The sequence below is a fragment of the Neopsephotus bourkii genome, unplaced genomic scaffold (genome assembly GCF_033783945.1).
Source record: "Neopsephotus bourkii isolate Nb327-2 ecotype Australia unplaced genomic scaffold, CSIRO-AGI_Nbou_v1 NB_855, whole genome shotgun sequence".
NCBI classification, from domain to species: domain Eukaryota; kingdom Metazoa; phylum Chordata; class Aves; order Psittaciformes; family Psittacidae; genus Neopsephotus; species Neopsephotus bourkii.
Genome location: NW_026901351.1, coordinates 1,687,259 through 1,709,985, shown reverse-complemented (window position 1 = coordinate 1,709,985; position 22,727 = coordinate 1,687,259). Strand labels below are relative to the sequence as shown.

At 40.0% G+C, this 22,727-nt stretch overlaps 1 protein-coding gene across 3 annotated transcripts; it reads right to left on the bottom strand.

The window, feature by feature from the left end:
* Positions 1 to 1,954: 1,954 nt before the first annotated feature.
* ANKMY2 (ankyrin repeat and MYND domain containing 2) lies at positions 1,955 to 22,685 on the bottom strand. Of its 3 annotated transcripts, none has more exons than XM_061356447.1 (10): positions 22,467 to 22,685; positions 20,772 to 20,836; positions 13,198 to 13,336; positions 11,230 to 11,328; positions 9,000 to 9,160; positions 7,706 to 7,920; positions 6,510 to 6,645; positions 4,743 to 4,871; positions 4,191 to 4,332; positions 1,955 to 3,491 (listed from the first exon to the last, which is right to left on the bottom strand). In XM_061356447.1, the coding sequence occupies exons 1-10, from the start codon at positions 22,531 to 22,533 to the stop codon at positions 3,271 to 3,273; spliced, it is 1,374 nt and encodes a 457-aa protein (XP_061212431.1). In that variant the 5' UTR covers positions 22,534 to 22,685; the 3' UTR covers positions 1,955 to 3,270. The 3 variants fall into 3 exon arrangements, with proteins under 3 accessions (XP_061212431.1, XP_061212432.1, XP_061212434.1); XM_061356448.1 differs by lacking the exon at positions 22,467 to 22,685 and adding an exon at positions 14,007 to 14,258 and having other exon boundaries at positions 20,772 to 20,788; XM_061356450.1 differs by lacking the exon at positions 20,772 to 20,836 and having other exon boundaries at positions 22,467 to 22,634.
* Between the last annotated feature and the right edge of the window lie 42 nt (positions 22,686 to 22,727).

The following is a 22,727-nucleotide window of genomic DNA, read 5'->3' as shown; positions in this document are numbered from 1 at the left end:
GCAAACACATCCACCTTACTTAAAAGGCAGTGCTCTCCATATACTCATTCGAGCTTGGTCAGTTCATAGAATCATATAATGGTTTGGGTTGGAAGGGACCTTAAAGCTCACCCAGTTCCAACCTCCTGCCCTGGGCAGGGACACCTTCTGCTAGACCAGGTTGCTCAAAGCCCCATCCAACCAGGCCCTGAACACTGCCAGGGATGGGACACCCACAGCTTCTCTGGGTAACCTATGCCAGTGTCTTACCACCTTCATAATAAAGCATTTCTTCTCTATATCTGAATATCCCTTCTGTCAGTTTAAAACCATTCTGCCTTGTCCTGTCCCTACAGGTCCTTGTAAAAAGTCCCTCTCCAGATTTCTTGTCAGCCCCTTTAGATACTGGAAGACAGTTATAACGTTTCCCTGGAGCCTTCTCCAGGCTGAACAAGCTTGACCCTCTTAGCCCATCTTTGTATGGCAAGTGCTCAAGCCCTGTTACCAACCTTGTGGCCTCCTCTGGACTCACTCCAACAGTTCAATGCCCTTCTCATGCTGGAGACCCCAGAGCTGAATGCTGTACTCGAGGCGGCTCTCACAAGAGCAGAGGAGAGGAATCACCTCCTTCAATCTGCTGGTCATGCTGCTTTTGATGCAGCCCAGGATATGGTTGACTTTCTGGACTGCAAGCGCACACTGCTGGCTCTTGTTGAGCTTCTTGTCAACACTCCCAAGTCCTTCTAGGCTGAGTCTACTTTAGAGCCAGCCATTAGTGACAAAGGAATAATATTAGCTACTTATATATGAAGAAATATTCATATTACGAAACTAATTTCAAATTTTGCTGAGAATTCCCTTTAGTTAGATGAAGAAACAACTTGAAAATCTACCAGCATCAAAAATTTGAATCTCAACATGCAATATTTAGTTCACTAGAAGATGCATTCAGGTAGTTGCAGAAGGTTTCATATGTTCTTAATTCAACCAGACATCCTAGGGTGAAAAGAATGTTAAAAACCACTTAGCCTAAAAGTGAACTAGGCAGTGAGAGCTGTGATGAAGCAGGCTGGATGGATTCACAGCTGTTATGTTTACACCTAGCCAAACAGCGAGGGAGGTGAGAATTCAATTTTTCCTAGTGGGAGGCAGAAAAGTCTTTTGAGTCACAGACCCTTGAAGGTGCAAGAGTACATCTGTTGGCTCCACTGCTATCTTGCCATTTAAGAGCTTGCTAAAGGGATAAGTACCCTGCATGTGAACATTCATTCTACTTTCAGTTCCCTGTCATGAGATGTTTCCTCCAATACATGATTATTCCAGAGCCAGTCATCCACCCAGGCTTGTGCAGGACCTGTCAACCATGACCCTCCAACAGAAGAGCTGTTACCAGCTCAAGCTGAGGAAGGCAGCGGTAGCTCTGGAGCATGGATGCACACCAGGACTCCAACCTGGAGTGCAATTGCTCCGAGACTCACTGCAAAGAGAGGAACGTATGTCATTCTGCCATTCCAAGCCTCTGCCATTGCAAGTTAGGATGAGAACAAATGCAACTCCATAATCCCACACTTCACACCTACTTTGAGTGTTCATACTTTCTCTTGTCACTTGGGCTTTTCTTCTTTACCAAGAACCACTGGCTGGCAGAATGAAAACAGGATTAGTGCTGTGGATTCTACCACACTGATAAAGGGCTGGCAATTCAGAGAAACCTTGAAGAGCAACACACCCCTGTGAGCCCCAGATGTTCTGTGTAGATCAGGGAACCAGCAGGCCTTCTGCATTCCCAGACCGAAGAGTGGATAGTGACTACATCATGACCCCATATCTGAGTTCCAGGTGTGTATCTCTTGCTTGCCAACCATCATGTAATGAAACTTGTACACCCAAGCTACAGGAGGCCTGTGTGTGAGCAAGGAGAATGTCACTGTATGTCCCAGGTGTTACAGGTGAACAGAACTGCCACACAACTCCCTTCTTTTAAAAACTTTCCCTTTATTATTCACAATTTTCTAATCCTTGAAATTAAAACACAGGTGCACTGCCTGCACAGATGCATTTATGTATCCTCACTCTCACAGTTTTCAATATATTAAATAGTACAAAATTAATAGCATTTTTTCTCTGCTTTGAGAATGGTCCTTATTCCTGTAAGTTGAAGAATACTGCCATGTTCAAAATACCAGTTAACTCATCCAACAATCAGAGAATCTCAAATGTTGCCATCCTTATGCAGGAAGCGATACCTTTGGTTGTGGCATTCCCACTGATTTCATATAAGAAATCTGAGTGAAAACAGCGCAGTTAGGGGAAGCTATTTTCTAGAGGCAGTATTTAGTTGAAAGCCTAAGTGAAATCAGTTCCGGTTGTGTCGATGCACACATGAATTTTTTATGTAATTCACCAAGACCAGGTTCAGCATGAACATTATTAAATACTAATATCAAGCATCTTCTGTATCTAAGAAATAAGCAATTCCAGTGTGTTCTAAGGCATCTTTACCTGAAAGCTGAGACGTAGAAGCCATGATTCTTGTCAGTCCAAACATTTTAAGTCATTCTGATCTTCCCTTTGTTAGACTTTGATAAACCTGGAATATTTCTGATCAAGCCACTAGTGAGATAATTCTGTTGAAACTCACATTTAACAGTCAGCTTGAGATACCTGAAACAGCACTGCCATTTAATAAATTTGCCCCCAAACAGACACTACTTGTTGTGCACTCACTAGTCAAAAATATTTAGTCATGAACAGTTAGGAATTCAGATGAGCCTCTTCAGAAACTGAACTGCTACTGAATCCTTCACATAAAGCTTCACGAAGTGGTGTAAAAAAGAAATTTAACAATTGGCTTCCCAATACTTTTAAGCGAAGTTCTGTGTACTTTGAGGAAAAATATTTAAATTACAATTAAAATAAATTTTAGTGTCTGAAAACACGAATAATCCAAATAAAATGCTTTTTATTTTTCACTAAGTGGTTGATTAACCACAGATACTCATAGAGTTTTACTATGCTTACTACTGGTATACACACAAGGTAGGTCTATGCCACTCTAGTTTTTAATCAGATAATAAATACCTATTTTGACTATCTACAACAGAGCCTGAAGTACTTAATAGACAAATGAGCCAGTATTTCACCTCATGATGAACAGAGACGTGTTGCCTTGCAAAGGGGTCCTGTGTAAGCCACGCTGTAAGAACTCAGACATGGGCAGCTAACAAATTCCTTCGGACCCTGTGGTGCAGGGTCACAGCCAGAACTTTTAAATCCCTTCCTATTCTCTTCTTACTCCTCAGAACCTTGAATCTTCTGAAGGGCAATGTCAGCTAAGTCAGTCTCACTTTCCAGTGGTCTTTCAGGGGGCAGGGCTGGTGCCTCCATCTCTTTGGTAAATTCAGGTTGTTCTGCTTGGTCAGTAGCGTGATTTGCATCTGCTTTGGTAGCATCTGGACCAGGGTCTGTCTGTTCTTCACTTGTAGAACTACCCTCCACTAGTTGAACTTCATCTAAACAAAAGAGAAACTGCATCATCACTAAACACTGAACTCATATGCAAGCAAACATTTTTATTACTGAAGAAAAACAAATTCTAGGAAAATTAGGATCAATTACAAAAGTGACTAATTTAACCAGGCTTCATCAAAGAAGACCTCACACAGACAGAGCTCTGTTTGAGCTGGTGGAAGTTTACTCTGAAGCTTTCATTAATTTATCTTCAGTTTTGCTACACTACTTGTGAATATATAGAGGAGCAGAGTAGGACACTACAGTTGTTTCAGCTTTCAATTCAAACATGTTTTATTCACACTGTTCGCAGAATGGCTGAAACATGGAGTACAGGTAAGGGTGGTTCTTCTTTTAAAAAGACAGGCATGTATGATCACATAGGAAGCATTTCTGCATATAACAGACTGAAGACATGAACGGTTGCCCACAGTGAACTCTGAAGTGAGTCATCCTAGAATTTATAACCTGACTGCATGGAACAGCATCAGCTCCTGACTGCACCTTTACTTTTCAAGCAATGCTTTCAGAGAAAAAAAAAAAAAAGTAAACTAACTTTTTGCCCCGATTCTACTAAGCAGGGGCTGTGTGCTGTGCACTGTGCTAGCAGTTCTGAAAAGGAGGGAAGAGCCTAACTGAGGGCCCAGGCACCTTCAGAAGTACTGAACTGTGGTTTCAGCAAACAAACTATATATCCTCACCTTTGTTTTGCCTTTTTTCTAGTTTCCTTTTTTCTTTGGCAGCTTCTAGTTCTTGCTTCTCGTGAATTTCCTTCAGAGTCTTACAGACTTTTTTGTGGGTAAACCAGTGTATTTTCTGGCAGTTCTGGTCGCAGTACATCACCTGAAATGTACCAGAGCTATCAATTCATCTTCATGTAGTAAATCAAATGTACAATAGTCTTGCATCTCTTAGTGTACCTCCATGTATTAATGGTATTTTTAAGCAATTTCTAAGGTTACGTGGAGCGATTCTAACCTACATACAGATCTATAAAGCATAGTTGGTTTTATTAACTCTGAACGTACAGAAATTTTACTCATTCTCCATTCTAATCACACTCACTTGGAAATCCAAGTACTCCTACTAGTGAATTTCGGGCACCTCTCCCAGAAGTAGCTGGCTTGCACATTTTCAGAGTAGGCATACATGCCATTCCCTGCAAGTCTACACAGTAAATAGCAAAGCATTTGAAATCCTCAGCACCTCAGTGGCACTATTTTATGTGATTCATTGTAACTATGGATTCTTACCATTTTACATACTGAACATCTTTTGTTTGCTCCCTTTCCCCCACAAGTTGTACAGAATTCAGCATCCACAAATCCCACTTGGCCAGTAATAGCTTGTGTAAGTACAGAGAAAGCAGTAGGATCAGAACCCTGAAAGGTAAGACAAGAGGTGGAAATGAGATTAAAAACCAAGACTATCATGGGCGGACACAAAAGAAGAAAACTATTAATGAACTCAGTGTTCTTCACACACTGCCACCTGCTGGTAGATCACATACAGCAGGTTTTTACAGATTAATGGCACATAGATATGTTGTGTACAGACAACTATATACACAATGGTACTGTGTATATACAACTATTCACTGTTGTGCTCAGTGTACTCAGATGTGATAGATCAAATGGTCAGAACTTGAAATTGTCAAAAGAACTATTTTCATATTGGTATTTAGACGCTATTTGCAGTATTTTTCCCATGCAATACAAGCAGGAAAGTTTAGTGTATTTTACTGGTAACCATAAATTAAGGCTAACTTTGTAGGCGATGATGTAAATGCTAGAGAAAAAAAATGCCAATTTGCTCCAGCTCAAAGTAAATTCTTAAACTGTTAGATTACCATGGAATATGCATGATCATAACCACTACATCAATGCTAAAATGCCCAGAGTGAATCCAAGTAACTGCATGCCAAACTGGATGTCTAACGCTGCTAGACAGATAATTTACAGTATCTTCTCCTTTGCCCTTCTATATTACAGACAGAAACCCCATATAACAAACTGTATTTCTTTAAAGGCAGAAAAGACTACAAACTCCTCTAAGAAAAAAAGGGGACAGGAAAGAAAATGGTTACTTTAAAGCAAGTCTCAATGCATCATGATGGCTTATGTTTTCACACTGTGTTTATTTTTTTGGCTTAAGCAAACAGTAGGGATTGCATTAAGCCTCAGGATATTTGAGTAGACTTGGAGCCACTTAAGATGGAGGCTATTTTTAATTCGCTCAGCATAATCTAAACAAGTCACAGAACTGTTCCACTTCCCAGTGGTAGTACATATAACATCAAAGTCTCAGAGACCAGAAAGCACATTCTTAAAAAAGAACAGTAACTCTTGTGTAAGATTTGTTTTGATGTAATTAATAACACTGTAATGAAGTGTTAGCAAAGGCGTATGAGGAAAACTGAAGTGGGATTTTTTTACATGTAATTTAGATTTCCTAATTCAGATACAAATTTTGCTCTATGTTGCATCATCTTGTACATTGCACCCCTTGACAAAAGGAGCTTCACAGAATGTTTCTTCTTTTTCTACCGTTGTGCATTATCAACTTTTTATGTATGCTAGAAATAATGAATGCATGAAATCTGGGAAATTATTAGGTCTTAAACTGAATGTAGACATTATGAAAAAAGAGAGTGCAAAATGATTTTCATCTGTGTCTGAATCTACAATTTGTAAAAGCCAATCCGCAAAGAAAACCTGTATAGGCATTCCAGAGCAGGAAAAGAAAACTCTGAGACAAGAAACAAATTGTTTGTTTTCTTTACAAGCAGAGGTATATAAGCATTCATGACAGGCACAAGAAAAAATTACTAGCCGAAGTATTTTAAAGCACCTGTGTGCAATATGTAAAATAAAAATCACAGTGTGCCAGAGCTGAGGGACATCAAAAACTTTGTTTAATATAATACACTGCAGAAGAGATAAGCAGAAAGATGGTTTAGCTTAAACTGAATTTACTATGCAAGTTGCTTAGAAAGTGTGTTCCTGATAGGAAAGACTTACTATTTCGACAGGAGCAATACTTCTCACGAGCTGCTGCAGCAGTGTAGCTTCACAGTAAGGAAACTTGCGGATACTTTCTCGAATGAGCTTCTCTTGATAGACAGGGAAACCATCTTTATCTCTCCCTTTCAAGAGACTGAATTTTTTAAAACCAGAGTCAAATAAGAAATCACACAGTAGATGCTCAAGAGCAAATACACAGCATGCTGTACTCTGCCCTCCTTCAAACTACAGAGAAGAATTATAATGCAAAATAATTCAGTCACTTCATATTGTATGCTCTGGAACCACTACTTACTGATTGAACCACACACAGAAAAATAATCATCTACTGTAGACCCTACATGTGACCTAAGTAGCAAAATGCTTTGCTGTGTTTAAAAAGGAGCATTGTAAAAATAAACACTGAAGAATGCACGATACTTTAAAACCACAAATTCTGCTTTATTTGTGTTTAGTAATGTGTTACAGTCCTGATGCCTCTGTATTTATCTGGTTGGTTCCTACCTTTCTATAGGGATCACTGACGAACTATTTGATCTCAGTACATGAAAGCTGACTTCATAACTTCAGTATCAGGCAGAAATCCACACAAGCCTCTGGGGAATGCGATCCTTCTAAAAGCCAGGTCACTACTTTGATACTTAAGATCAACTGGCTTTATAACTCTGAGTAGATACTGAAGATGTTTTTAAGTCTCACCCAAAGCCAGCAGGATTTGTAGTTCTTGGTTACTTGCGAGTTTTTGGAAGAAAAAAATATAAATAAATAAATAAATAAATAAAATCTCACCCTGTATGACTGCTGGAAAGCAAAATGGCAAAAGTAATGTTCCCAGATGATGCATACTAGACACTGAGGAATTCTTTCTTCAAGCCCATCACTCATTTTTTCTGCACCACATGTTGCTCTCTGCCCCTTCATGGTGTCTGTGTGATTGCCAAGCTCTAACCAGTTCCAGTGGGTAGCTGAAACTCTAGGAGCGTTTCCTTTGTAACCCCAGGAAAAGACAAGGCCACTCAGACAGAAAAAAGGGAGTCAGTGCCACCGTGAGGTGACTGCAGCTGGGAGCATTTCAAAATTCACCTGGCAAATCCCTTATCCAAAACACGCAATCTATTATCACAGTTGTCATTTTCTGCTATCTGTGAAGCTGGTTCACCCATCTGTCTTCAGAACTCTGTAGAAACACGTACCTTTTGATAAATCCATCTAGTTTATCTTCTCGCTCTTTTAAAAACATGAGACATTTCTGGAACATACAGCTGATGTAGTGCATTTTCATAGCAAGTACTTCATTCATGTCTTTCTGCTTCATGCATTTCTCACAAATTAGATCCAGAACCCTGTAACATTTCTGCAGTGCTTCTGCTTCAGCCAACAGAGGGTTCTCTTTTACCAGCAACACGATCTGTGAGAAAGATTGAAGAAAATGGAATCCAATTAGGAAATGTATTTTTAAGCTTGTGCATTAGCATTAAAGGTTATATAGCTCATTGTGGCTAAATTTCAGTAGAGTTTCTAATATTCCCTTACTTCTGTCTTACACTGTCTTCCCCTTGTAAGTCACAGTTCCCATACAAGAAACAATTAAAATTATGACTAGCACTAAAAATATGGATTTTTTTTCAGACTGAGAACCTGCTCAAAACCCTTTCAAAAGAAATAGATACAGAAATTACCATCCACTGTCCTAAAATCTCATTCCTTCTAAATACCCAAAATAGACTGGATTTGTACAATTTAAGCAGTTCCGCAGAACACATCAACCTCACACAACCTTGTAGAACTTCAGGCAGACTAGTAAAGCACTGAACTAACCATTTTAAGATGAAACTATATCCTCTACTCCCTAAACTAGCTGCCACCAGTGCATTACTGTTTGTATGTACTGCAGATACCTAGCTGACAACTGTTGAAAAATTCCTAACTTTGCATGGTAAGGAACATGCACCCAAGGAATATGGCTATGAATTTAGGTGAATTCATTTCTCTGAACTATGCTGGAGGAACAAACCATAAAAAACATTGTTTTCAGCAAATATACTGGGAAGTAAAAATAAAGGTCTCTTGCCCATCCTTTCAGAAACAGCAGCAGCAGTAGATGTTACCATGGTGAACCAGTGCTGAGACAAGCACTCAGAGAACAGTGAAATTTGTTAAGATAGGAAATTGTTTCGTTTCCACTTCAAGTGGGGCCAGGAAGAAAACAGAATGCCAAAAAAGAAAGCCATTTATCGTTGTTGATGTAAAAAAAATAAGAACCTCCGATAGGCATTAGTTAGGTTCTGGTGTATATAAACACTGAAATAGCTTCATTTTCTAATCATGTCTAAATGTTGAGCCCAATTCTTTCTCATTTTCAGAAGCATCTGAATTAACAGATGATGGTTTTGATCTCAGCTGGACTCTCAAAAGAGCTGAATGCTTTCTGACATAGAGAAACAGTTCCCACACCAACAAGCACGTACAACGTACACATTACTTCACCTTAACAGGATGCATGTTAGTAGTAGTAATAATTTTATGTAGAGGTCCAGCTAGTTTTACTGGCAGTTTTGGTTCTTTATCTAAGCCTTGTGGTTTAGTATAGTAGTCCAGCCTTTCACGGGGAAAGAAATTGTTGATGACAGTCACACAGTCATGTTGACCTAAAGGCACACAAGGAAAAGAAAAAAACAAACCAAAAGAAATCACTAGTGCAATGAAATAAGAACAAAAACAACAACAACAAAAAAAAGACCTAAACTGAAATCTAACCTAAGCACTACAGGTGAGAATTACCCACAACGGAGCTTAGTGTGATATGCTTTGCACTGGTTATGGGCATACCTCTTGCTATTCTTTTGTATGTAACTTTTACGTTCATTAAGGGACTCCCAACAGGGAATGACTACATGAAGTTTCATTTTGACAGCTCCATCCCCTTCCTGCATCCTCTTTCATTAGCAAGCCAGATCTAAGAGAACAGGTTTTCCTCCCGAAAGTTATACTGTGCTGGTAGTCTCATACTGGTGTTAATGTTTTCTCAAGAGTTCTCCCCACTTTGTACTTTAAAAAATGAATGACAGTTGTACTGAGGTTTGTAGTTTTTCAGACGTGAAACAGACAGGAGCGTATTAACCTAAAGTGGGAGAAATTATAAAAACTGAATATGCTTGAAATTTACCAAAAAACCCAAGGACCATGATGAAAGTAACCAGATGAGAGAAGCTACACCCCCTTCTTGTTTTCTACATCTGACAACATGATGGATTACTTGGGTAAAGGGAAAGTAAAATTTAGCTTCTCTGGCTCAGTACTACATTCATTAAATTGACTGATCTATCTTGGCACTAATCCTATTAATCAGTACAAGATGACACAGACAACCACATTCCAGCATTTAAAACCCTCCACTATTTTAGAAGAGACTGTTCTAAGCTAGTAGAGCATAGTGTAAGACAAATGACAGGGGAAGAAGTATTCTCACTTCCCAGAGACAGCTGAATTAATTTTGATTGGACAGAGAATAAAAAAGAACAGGAACGGATTACAATATTCAGACTTTTAGAGAGTAGCATATCTCAGTATGCCCGAAAATATTTATTCTATCTTGATGCATTAAGATTTTATACAAGATCGTATACAAGAATTCTCCAAAATTATGATATAACATTCCCCATTCACCTAATAATTCAATTCAGCATCACATTGGAAAAGACTCTCCAAATGCAAAGAATAATTAATAAGAGCAGACTTCTCTGACATACTAGTGAATAGTTAACGTTTTGCTGTTTGAACCTCAAGTGAGCTATGTCAATCTTCCCCTCTTTGAAAGAACAGAATGAGGTAAGATTGAAATTGAAACTGCACTAACTGCCTATTCAAGGAAATAAATCTAAATGGCAAGGTGGGCTCTTGAATTCAGAACACCTAAGGGACTTAACAAGGGAGTTCTCAGATGTTTGAACAACATAAGAAGGTTGTGTTCAAGTGAAAATACAGGTCCTCCTTTTTGGTTTTTTTTTGGAAGGTTATCTGGGCAGTGATAGGCGAGTCATTAAAATGACCCTACTTTTTTCTGTTAGCATTAATCATAAAATCTCCCAGCACTGTCAAAGTGGTTAAAGAAGTGTTTAGGAAAAAAAAAGATAAGAAAAAGAAACATAACAGAAAAAAGCCTGGTTGCATGTTTTTGCCCAGGATCACATAGCATACTGGAACCCTTCTCTTTTTCTACTCTAGTTCAGGTTAGTAAGTACTGATACTTCAGAAGAGGTTCCAAGCCTTCTTCCCCTTCCAAATGCAGAGAGGGAAGGGCCAGAGGCAACCCTCCTATAGCACACTCCATACTAGTGGCAAAGCTCATATCAGAGTTCCTGACTCCTACTGCTGTGCTACGTTTGTTCCTTCCCACAAAGGAAGCTCCAGTTACACACTTTGCACTGCATTTCAGACACCTCCAATGTCACCAGCTTCCTCTTACTGTTTGGAAAGTGAAGACATTGAAAAAACTTGCACATGTGGAGAACAGCAGCATCTATTCCCACAAATGAGATAATTTGTGCTTTTATGAAGCTAAAGCATGGGAATAGGAAAAAATGTGGTAAAAAAAAAGCTGCACAACTGACTCAGTTCAGAACCAGTCATTAAATAATGCTCCTCCAAGAAAAAAAACATCAGAATCTAACATTTTACTTCTTTAGGAATTTAGGAAATAAACCAACTTTCACCTTACCCACAAAAGCAGCCATCTGAGCTGCTGTCCTTCCCACAGAGTTGACAACATCAGTCTCTGCTCCAGCCTCTAACATCATCCAGGTGATTTCTTTGTTCCCTGAATTTGGGTGAAGATATGGGGAATAAGAACTTGTAATTTTTTATGCTGTAGAAAAACAAGTTTATTTCTTAAAAGACCAGGAATAATGCTGAGGGAATTAAATGTTCTTAATGTCATTATTTTAAGAACAGATTAAGAGAAAGGCACAGTGCTGCCTCCATATTTATGGTTCCAGAGGGTCAAATCAAAGTAAAAACTAAATTCAGGCGGGGTGTAACTCTGCTCTCTGTAACGCACATCCAGCTCCCTGTGGAGCTTATGGGAATCATAGGCATGTAACTACAAGGAGCTTGATCCCTCCAGATAGCAGTATAGAAGCAAATTCTACTAATATAGCTCGACAGTTCAACTACAACATTTGCTATTCTAAGAAGAAAAATAAATCCAGTACTATTATGTATCAGGAGCATAGAGAAGAGAACAGATTGTTCCTTTCTCCACAGCGGGAACTGGGTGTTCAGACTGGGCTAAATACCAAGTAAAATGAAGCTAAAATTTTATGGGAAAATTAGATGACTTAATTGGTGCCCTTCAGAGACTAATAAGGACACTTGTCACCACTGTGTAGTTCTGCTTTCAAAGGTATTCTTACTTTATCAGGTTTTGTGCATATGCTACATACAGAAAAGTGAATATAAAAAAAAGAAAGGGGTGGTGGATAGAAACGAATGCTTCTTATTTAAAAGCAAAGGCATTGTGTCAGTGTATGGTGCTCCTTTTGCACTCACAGATAACAGAACTTAAAAGTCAGCTTTCAGGAAGCATTCAAACCTGGGATGACAGGTTAAAAGCTCAGCTGCGAGCAAATTGTAAAAAGACAGCATTTTCCACAAAGCTGTAGTCATTTAACAACCTCTGAGAGTTTGTTCCCAGTATCTGCTGATACTGCTCAATGCCACAGAATGCTGGAATTTCCCAATCTTTTTACCAAAGCTGTAGCAGAAAAGCAATCTGAAGAGCCACTTAAGGTTCATAAACACACACGCCCTTCTTTTTTTATAATTATGAGGAAGGAAGATGAAAGAGGTTAAACTCTACCTGCTAAGAAATCTTAACTTCCCTAGAACCTCTTTTTAGGGAAAAAGTGCCCGGCCTACTAAAGAAGATACTTAAAATAACCTAATATTCCTAAACCTAATCTTTTTCCCAGAAGGAACAATGTTCTTTATGGAGCATCTTTTTCTCACTGAAGGAAATAATTGTTCCTTTCACTGGGGAAAAAGAACAGCAAAAGGAAAGCTGCAAACCACCAGCTGAGACAGGAGAAGATATACTGCTATAAGCAGTCTCATGGGGAAAAAAAAATGAAAAAAAACCCCAAAAAAAAACAAAAAAAACCCCACAACAATGTGATATAACATGTTTTTCAAAACTTTCTAAACACATTTTTAAAAGCCCAAAAATAATTGCAAAAATAATGGAGAAAGGCAAAATTTGAAAAATACTGGATTGGTTTGATAAGCCTCAAGTATTACTACTTCCTAAAAAAGGCAGCTTGGTGCAGCATCTTTTTCAGTGTAACACAGTATAATTCAACAGAATGCATACCGCTGCACAAGAAACTGGCATGTGAGACTGAATTTTGAGGTCTGGAATAAAAAGGACAAGTACAGACAGACTCTATGCCTCAAAACACTGAACAAAATTGAGTTTTATATGAAAAAAGATCCCAAGCCTGAGGAGCTCTCCCATTCCACTGTCCTGATGACTCAGCTGTTCTTGACATATTTGCATGTGTCATATAAGTAACTGTAAACCTGAATAATAAAAAAACATGTTAACATTTTCCTTTAAATTATTAATTTATGGCAAATTGTGCCCATCAATGTATCCAAAATCAGTGTTCTAAGCGCAGTAAGAAATTACCTGAAAGTCCAGCAAACATCAAGGCAGTATATCCATGCTCGTGTTCATTGCAGTTAACATCAGCTCCATGTCGCAAGAGCAACCTGCACATGTCTACTTTCCCTTTGTAGGCTGCGTGCATTAGAGGGGTCATGCCATGCTGACAAGCAAAAGAGAAAGGAAGTAGCATACATAAAAGAACTATTTATATCTTTTGATCTTCATCCCACTGATAACATGTACATACATACTCAGTATAACTACCAAAGCCTCATGTAAGATTTGTTAGAAACAAAATCTTCATGAAAATACATGGTTACTAAAAAGATGCAGTAGATTGTCCGTTTCCATATCATTTGCTCTGACAGTGCTGTGCTCTACTTGAAAACAGACCATTTACTGCCAATTTGTCACTAGCCTTTAGTGTGTTAAAGACAACTAATGCTTCTGTTAGCAGGAAAAAGCTTGGTTTAGAGAATTTGTTTTGCTCCTACATGATTTCTTTTCTCTTCTGCATTATATGATAAGCAACAAGAAAATCAGGAATAGGCTCTTGCTGCTTTTGCCATTACAAAGATTTACAGTTTCTGAAACCCATCTTGCTCTTTTTTAGTCACGATTACTGGTAATTGTGCTATCCTCCTCTCTCTCATTTATCCATCTTTGTGATCCTACATCAGCCAGAGCTCTGAAAGCCACTGCACAGATACACACCTCTACCTAGACTTTAACAATGACACCATCTCAAACCTTGCCTTTGATAAACAGCACCAGTGCAGAAAACATTAGCTTCAGCAAGGGAGGCAAAGTGTTTTTATCAGAATGCAAACCTGGGCAAACCCTAGGGGAGATTTTCAGAAGCAGGGTGAATTGTTAGTGCAGGCTCTCTCCTCTCAAAGGGCAGGAAGAAGAACATTCCTGTTTGAGGAAACTGCATGACATTCTCGTTTTAGAATCTAGCATGCTTTTTCCAATATGCTGCTTATTTTCACTTAACATCAAGTCAGGATTCATATTATCAGCCAAGACACAGTAATTGCCCAAGAACATTCTCCAACAAGGGAGTGTGCTTCAGTTTGTCCCTGAAGGAAAAAGAAATGTCATTTTCTTCCTTTTTTGCAGGTTAATGCTGTATGCACAAATACACTCGGGTACATCATTACCGCAGATCTGTAAACACACGGTAATAGGACACTCTGACATAATGCAACTGTCAGTTTGAGCCTTAATATATTTCTTGTTTCAATTTATGGTAGAATAAAATCCAAGTGAGTTAAATTTAACAGTATAATAAAAAATCCTAAAGATGATGGAAATCGGGGAAATTAAAACTATAACAAATTTTAAGTACTAGATTGTCATTATTACCCATCCTAACTGAAAGCAATAAAAAGTTATTACTTTATGCATTATATTTTAGTAATGTGAAATATTATGGTAAGCTGCAATATAAGTTGCCATCAAAGAAACAAAAAACCTGAAGGGATCACTTCAGAAACACAAAACAGATTTAAGATCAGTTTTGCTAGGTTTCATTTGTGGTCCTACAAAGGTTAAGTAAAGGCTTTTTATCCTAATATTTATATGTTCCATTACATTACATTGACAGCCATTCCATTTTCATGGACCCATCCCAGTCTGGAGTCATAGGATGGATTCCTCTCCTTTGGCAGTGCAGACAAGAACTGCTGTAAGGGGAGATGAACACTGTAAGGTTTTTGACTGGAGAAGGAACTTTAAGAAAACAATGATTTTAAGTTTGGTTACATCTTGAATGCCAGTTGTTTGAATTAAAAACCACACATGATGATGGCAGGACAAATGAAAGGGTTGGATTTTTTTTTTTGTCATTCTGGGAAACTTTCCTTTTTGCCTCCTGGGAAACTTCTTTAAAAGCCTTTGATTAAATTTTAAAGGTGTCAGGCTGTGGTTTGGATTTAAAAAAAAACCCACCCTATCAAGCCAAAAACATGCAGACAGTTGTTACAAAGTTGGATGGATAGTTACACTAATATCAGCCTTTCACATTCACAGCCAACAAAAAAGGGACAGGCTAGAAACAAGCTTATCTGGAAAAGCTTGGTGTCCTGTATCATGTCCCTGTGCAGAAATCTAAATGACTGCAAATACTCTTCCCAGGCTGAACATCAAAGACAGGTCGAGCAACAGTCTGTTTTCTGACAGACGACATTTGGATTTTCAAGACAACATACTTAAAAGACTGACTAGAAGACAAGTTTATTAAGCATAGAGATTAAATAAATTATTATTGCTCCAGTACGGAACATAGGATAAGGAATCAATTTTCTAGCAGCTACTATGTAACATTCTTCTGACCAAAAATTCAGTCTTTTAACCTTAATCACTGGGACAAAAATAATAATCAACCCCAGTTTCTTGTTTACGTTGCAGGGATTGTATGTGGTTTACAAGGAGCAAAACTTCTGCAGGGCTGTAAGTATTCCCTGTATGTCTGACTGTACAAGGGTAATAGTTTGCAGCACCTCTAGAAATTACTTGTCACCTCCCCTGACTAAGTTCTTCAGGTCATCAACCAAGAGGGACTCCCTGGCACAATGGGGCTATGTCTCACGGCACAGCCAGCCAGCCATTAGATACCACCCTTCCCAGTTCCTGGTGCTGAAAACCTACCAGAAGCAGACTGAGGGATGGGATTCCAAGAACTAAGGTGACCTAATGCTGCCACGGGTGGGGAAAAAAAAAAAAGGACCCTACAGGCTCAGTGGGCTAAATCAGCTGGAATTAGGGGACAAAAAGGATTCACAAGGCAGGAGGGGCAGAGGAGTACCAGAACCAGGGACAGGCTGGACTCTGACACCAGATGTGGGAGAAGCAGCAAGCAGGTCAGCCTATCTCACTCCAGCACCTGGGAGAGGTGTGCTTCCACAGGATGAGTAAGACCAGATTTGATTTCTAAACAGAGAATAACCTGGAAAAGCAACCTTCTGCTTTCTAGGGACTAGAGAGAATGTTTTCAACAACAGTGTTTCTTTGCCTTCATTGAACAGAGGAATTGGGGAGCAGGGTGGCCAGGGTACAAGAGCTGGGTCAAAGGAAGAAAAACACAGAGACCTCCTTGCATGCCAGTAACCTGTGCATATTCAGAAGAAAAACTGTGTTGCAAGCATTAAAACACTCATACTGACTGTGTAAGAACACGCATCATATATGTATGTTTTTAAAAGCCATTGTTTTGTGGATAACAATGCCTCTGATTCCTTACTAAAATAGCCACACTGACTTGTGTTACACAAGAGGAAAGAGGAATCCAAGTGGTCCCACCATTCCCAGCGTTTTTTTACCCTTCTCATGCTCACTTCACCCTTCTTCTCAACCATGGAAACTTGGCCAAGATGTGGCACATCTTAATAGGCTGGATCACACAGCCGCAGCTCCCTCAGCAGGTATTGGGATACATCATGACACTGCATGTGTAAATACCAGCTACCTAAATAAAGCAGGAAAGGGCTGTAAAACCCCTAACTGACAAATTCATATAGACACTTGTATGCTGACAATGTTAATGCATCCACATCTCCAAGCTCATTTTGCAATGAGGAACCCAACCCCATATTAAGATGGAAAGTGCCTTGTTTTAATCTTCAGATTCAGGCAACTGAATACCAGTTCTACTCATTCAGGAAATTTCCAGCTGAACACTGACTGTTGGTTTGGCTTTTATTTGAGACAATACTTGGGAAGTTACTAAAATGGGAACAAATGATGAAAAAAAAAAGGGCAGGTGGCACAAGTGCTCTTAACTGCATTAGTTATGTATGTCTTCAAAATCAACTCTTCGAAACTGAAAGGAAGAGCACTACTGAAATTAGACCAACTCATCAAGATTGGCTCAGGTAGCCATTTGGAACTGGATTGTAAAAATGCTTTCAACTTTTAAAAGAAATGGTAATGAATGCTGCTCATCTAGAAATACATGACTATTCATGGGATGAAAACCTTCAGAAATGTCGCCCTTAAAGCTTTTGAGTAAGATTGCCCTTACCTATCAAACTTACTGCAAGTAAATACATGCACAAATCATTTTAGCTATAGCTAAGTAAGAACTAATTATAACGTGAAATACTGTTCAATAAGCGCCAATTGTAGCTACAGTTCTCCTTTATAATCATGCTGAACTGTAGGCTTCATATACGTAATACATTAGATTCATCTGATGATCCTTCTGTTCATCTGCAGTGATGAAAAGCTGAAGTCTGCATCAGTCAGCAACCTGAATTGAAACCAGATAAGTCTTAATAGCTGCTGGATTTTCTTTGGTTTGTGTATTTTGGAATACTATAGAAAAAGAAATAAAAAATCATAAGATAGAATTCTTTCTCCTCCATAAAGACTAAGGATCTGGGCATTTTCTGCTGGCATAGGAAGTCCACATTGGAGTAGCAAGATAGATTAACTGAAGAACCCTCCACTGAACATAATGAGTATGAGTAAAGCTACACATCTCACACACAAATAAGCGGGCTGCTGCTTCAATTCCCAGGAAGCATTAAGGTCTGTAATTAGCATATAGACCATTTCTACAAGATTTATTTTGTTGCAGAAGTGAACAGCTGAATTACCAAACTAGAGGAAAAACTAATGTGGCTAATGCCAAATGACAGTTCTATATATAAGATTATGATGAATGACCCTAAAATTATTTTAACTACAGAAAAAACATGAAGCCTTTTCAGGTCAAGTCTCTCTACCAGATCTGCAGAAAACATGGGACTGTAGCAGTACAGTGCTCTTTGCAACCTCAACCACCAACAGGACTGAAGGAAACTTCCAGTTTCCACAGAAAAACATGCTTCCTCTAGACTGCCCTTCTGCAATAATCTGAGAGATCTCAGCTTCACCCTGCAAACGGATGGAGTTAAAATCAGCAAACTGCCCACATGAAGTCACAATGCTATTTACAAACTCTGTACTCCCAGGGGAAAGAAAATTCCTGAACAAATTCTTCCATACTATGTTTCCAAATTAGCAAGCACTCCATCTAAAACAGGACAAAAACCAACTATGCAGTGTGCATTTATAAATGAAACACATTTGCATTTGTTTTGCATCCATTTCCATTGCCCACCTACATGTCCATTTTAGGACATCTGAGCTTAAATACCCCTGAAGTTTTAAAGCTGCCAAACTGTTAAGGACAAGCTTTTTGGAAGAGCTATATACTATGTTATTTCTTGTTTCCATGAACGCAGTGATTAAGCCTAAAGACCTTTCCTTTCTTCAACTACCTAAAGCCACAAAGGAACATCAACAAAAATCTGATTTGGTCAGAAAGGCTGCTAGAGAAAAAGCAGCATTGTATCTGCTGGATATCTACAACCTTCTGGAAGAGGGACATCTGTGGAAGTAATTTGAATAAAGGTGTCTTACTTTGCTTCCAGTAGAGCACTGCAGATTAGTGAGTTTGGGCACATGGGCAGAAAAAGCAAATACTTTTTTGTTTTCTAGATATATAGCAACAGCAGAAGAAATGCTGAAATATGGTGTCCAGCTCATGCCTACAGTTTTGAAGGAAAAAACTCAAACAACTGGAAAGGATTTGTAAAAGAGCCAAGATTACAGCTCAGCCGCTAAAGAAACACAGCTTTAGGCAAGTTTCTTAAATAGCCAGTGCATTTGGAAGATGTTAAAATGTGACCTGGTCCTTGTCTGAAGGTACGTAGGGAAAAGATTGCTGATTGACAGTAGTGTTCAATATAGAAGAGGCAGATCTAAGCAGTTCAAATACAGGATCAACCCAAAAATTAAAAGGGCATCTTTGTGTTTATTGTTTAAAATCAGGAAGTGCAATATGGAACAGCCTGCTTCTGGGTGCTGTGGATTCTCCAGCCTGTGGAAATTATTAAATTGTGACTGCATGTTTGCTGTACTACAGCTAGAAGAAAGACTTAACATTAAACCTGTGCTCATTCTGTGGATTCTCTCACGTAAAAAGGACTTGAAGGAAGAAAATGAGTTTTTTAGTTCCCAACTGAATTGTGCTCCCATTTTAATATCTAAGCATTCAATTTTCAGCTGTTTCCTCATTTCTTAACATTAATAAAATAAGTAATAGTAGTAATATAAACACTAATGTGAATTTCAGCATAAGCTGCTAAAGCAGCAGAGGAAGAAAATAAAACCTGATGCATTCAAAGCAGTCTCCAGCTGTGGCAACATTGAAAAACAGATGAAGCTAATGTTTAACTGGGGTTTCACACACTCTATTTGCATCTAGATATTAGAATAACACATTAAAGGGAAAATGGCTTAACAACAAAAAAATTCTCAAAATTGATGTAAGATGACTGATGGATTAAGTCTTCTAAATAAATCTGAACCCTTTCCTGTTTAATATGCATCATTACACACCACTCTTGGGGATAAAAGGGTACTGCAAGAAATCCATTACACCTTATGTGCCTTGGGTCTATTTAGGCAGATGTGAGCATTAGGCAAGTATCATTAATACTATTTCTTCTTTAACAACAGCCTGAGGCATAACTTGGTTATGGTTTCTATTAATAAACCATATCCTCTCAACAGTAATCCTGCACGTTGCACTAATCCTTCATCAAGAGTGCAGTCATTCAGCACTAGTCCAGCAATTACACTAAAGGAAAAGCTTTTACAGTCCATACAATAAAGCACACTTGCAAACATACTCATATTATATCTCGGGTTCCTTCTAAAGTTTACTGTAAGCTTAGTTTGACTAGTTTGTCAGAAGCTTGTTGAAATTCGTACATTAGAAATTAAGGTATAAGTATTTAACTGTATTGAAGAACAATCAGAAAATGAATCTGTTGGCAGCACAAGAAAGGCTATCAATATTACAGAAAGGAAACCAGATGAACTGGTAGTTTTGGCCCTGTCCAATTTTGGGCCTTCTACTATGACAACGTGGATAAACTGCTTCCATGTTACACTTCATATTAATATTGCATGATCTAGAAAACATGAACATCACACAAGGTTCCTTTCTCCGCAGACTTCCTCCCATTTTCAGGTAGCACTTTATATACTGCATGTCTACATCAGCCTCTGCAAAAGAGAGCGGGTTCTCCAGTTCTGACTCAGCTGCTCACCCTCCAACTATGTTTATGGTTCTGCAAAGATAAGGCTTTGGGTGATAAGATGCAAGCACTAGATGAAGACAGGTATCACTCACGCTGTCTGCTGCTGCCTAAGCACAGGGAACTAAAGTTTGGTGGAGGGAACAAGAAGTCAGGGAGCACCCCCATCTGTCTTCCTGCAGTGTTCATCTCACCTCACAGACACACAAGTTCATGCTTGAACTTGAGAGAAAATACTGCCAGTGTAGTACTTTAAGTCACGTTAATCTTTAAAACAATTAGTAACATTTAACCTTTCTTTGGAAAAAAAAAAAACAAAAACAAAAACACAAAACAGTAGCTCTTCAAAGGTTCGTTATTCAGCTGCAGGCTGGAAGTACCTTCAGGATAACTCTGATTTCCAGCGGTCTGTATAACAATATAATGTAACAATAAGAAGGCCTTCAGACCTAGTATTTTCCTTTCTAAACCCAGCATAATGCCTGTATAATTTCACTGTACCTCATCCAAGCAATTGACACGGACATTCTTGCTGCCTAGTAGCCTTCCAGCCTCCTCAGTGTTTCCTTCACGTAAAAGAAACAGACAAAAAGAGAGAAAAAGTGATGTGAGAAAACGGATAAAATGAGAATCAAGAGGAAAAAGATCAGTTCCATTCCTGATTAAAATCAAGACCTTTGTAGATTAACCGCCAGTAAACCACTTAATAGTCTGGGTTGGAAGGGACATTAAAGATCATCCAGTTCCAACCCCCTGCCACAGGCGGAGACACCTTCCACTAGACCAGGTTGCTCAAAGCCCCATCCAACCTGGCCTTGAACACTGCCAGGGATGGGGCAGCCACAGCTTCTCTGGGCAATCTGTGCCAGTTCCTCACCACCCTCACAGGGAAGAACTTCCTTCCTAAAATCTCATCTAAATCTGTGAGTTTAAAACCATTCCTCCTTGTCCTATTCCTACCTGCCCTTGTAAAAAGTTCCTCTCCAACTTTCCTACAGGCCCTTTTTAGCTACTGGAAAGCTGCTCTAAGGTCTCCTTGAAATTCTGTTTCACAGTACATTCATTGCTGAATGTCCTTTGCACATCTCTGACACAGAGAAGCATTTTAATATAATTGAGAGTTAATCTCCAAAACTATAAATAAAATCTTACAGGTTCCAATTGCCTCAAAACTACACATAGAAATGCATGAAGCACATCAGGTGCTTTCAGTTTACCTCCAACTAATGAACATAGCTCACTGTTTTCAAAATAGTTTGAAGTGTAGCCATCCAGACAGGCCTGTGAAATTTGTGTTGCTGGACCGTGAAACCCAGCTGTTACAGCAAGTGTGACAGAAAGCCCCCCAGCAATAAGCATATGCACCACGGAATATGGTGAAACTGCAACGCTTACACAACATGTAAAATAAAACAGTGCAAGAGTAAGAGGTGTAGAATACTCCGGACAAGCTCAAGTTCACTTAAATTAAGAACATCTTGTCTGCTAGGACATCCTGGTCTGGCAACAGCACACAGGGAAACCTGTAACAGGCTAAAGGGCTGCATTATCCCCAAGAAAACATCTTTTTCCAGAACACATTAATAGAAGTCATTAGATAAACTTCAATGTACGTTACTAATACAAATACATGTAAGAAAGATGTAAGCTCTCCTTGGCAGTCAACGACTGGGCTTCCCTAGCCCTAACCGTGCAGCACTGCGCACTTCCTCCACGCCAGGTAGGCGGTACCCTTTGAACCCCCGGGATGGCACAGGTCTGCCCCACGTTCGGCCGCAGTGGGAAGCGCTCTCGCTGCCAGGCGAACGGCGATGCTCCCGGCTGGCGAGCCGCCGGACGAGGCCCACGGGCGCGTGCTGGGAGGCTGGCCCTCACCACAGGCCCAAAGGCGCCCCGCCTTGTCCATGGTCCGGGCCTGAAGGGAGCCCCGGGCGCGCGACGGCGGGGACAGTAACGGCCAAAGCGCCTCGCCGAGGGGCCGCGGCGCTGCTCTACGCCTGCCACCACAAGTCCTCAGGGGTGCTAGCGGCGGGGCCACCCGGCCTCTACGAGGCCCGCCGGAGCTACGACACGCGGCAGGGCATAACCCCCCCCCGCAGCCACCTCACCAGCAGCGAGGAGGTGAACGCGGTCGGCCCGGGCCCACCGGAACAGCACTACCGCCGTCAGCCACGGAGGGGCGAAGGCCCGACTCACCTCTAGCTATCACTCCCAGCAAATCCTTCTCCTCTGGGCTCAGGTCACCTCTCCGGGGGGGAGCCATCGCGCCCCCGTGTCCCACAGGCGGTAAGGCGGACCCGGGGCGGTGCAGCCCGGTGAGGCGCGTTCGGACGGGTCGCGGCAAAGGTTCAGGCCTACAGCACCCCTCTCACACCCCCTCTCTGCCGCCAACCGGGCGGTGCGCGCCCCCACCCCGCTCCTCATGGCGACTTCCTCCTGCAGCTCCGCCCTGCTAGG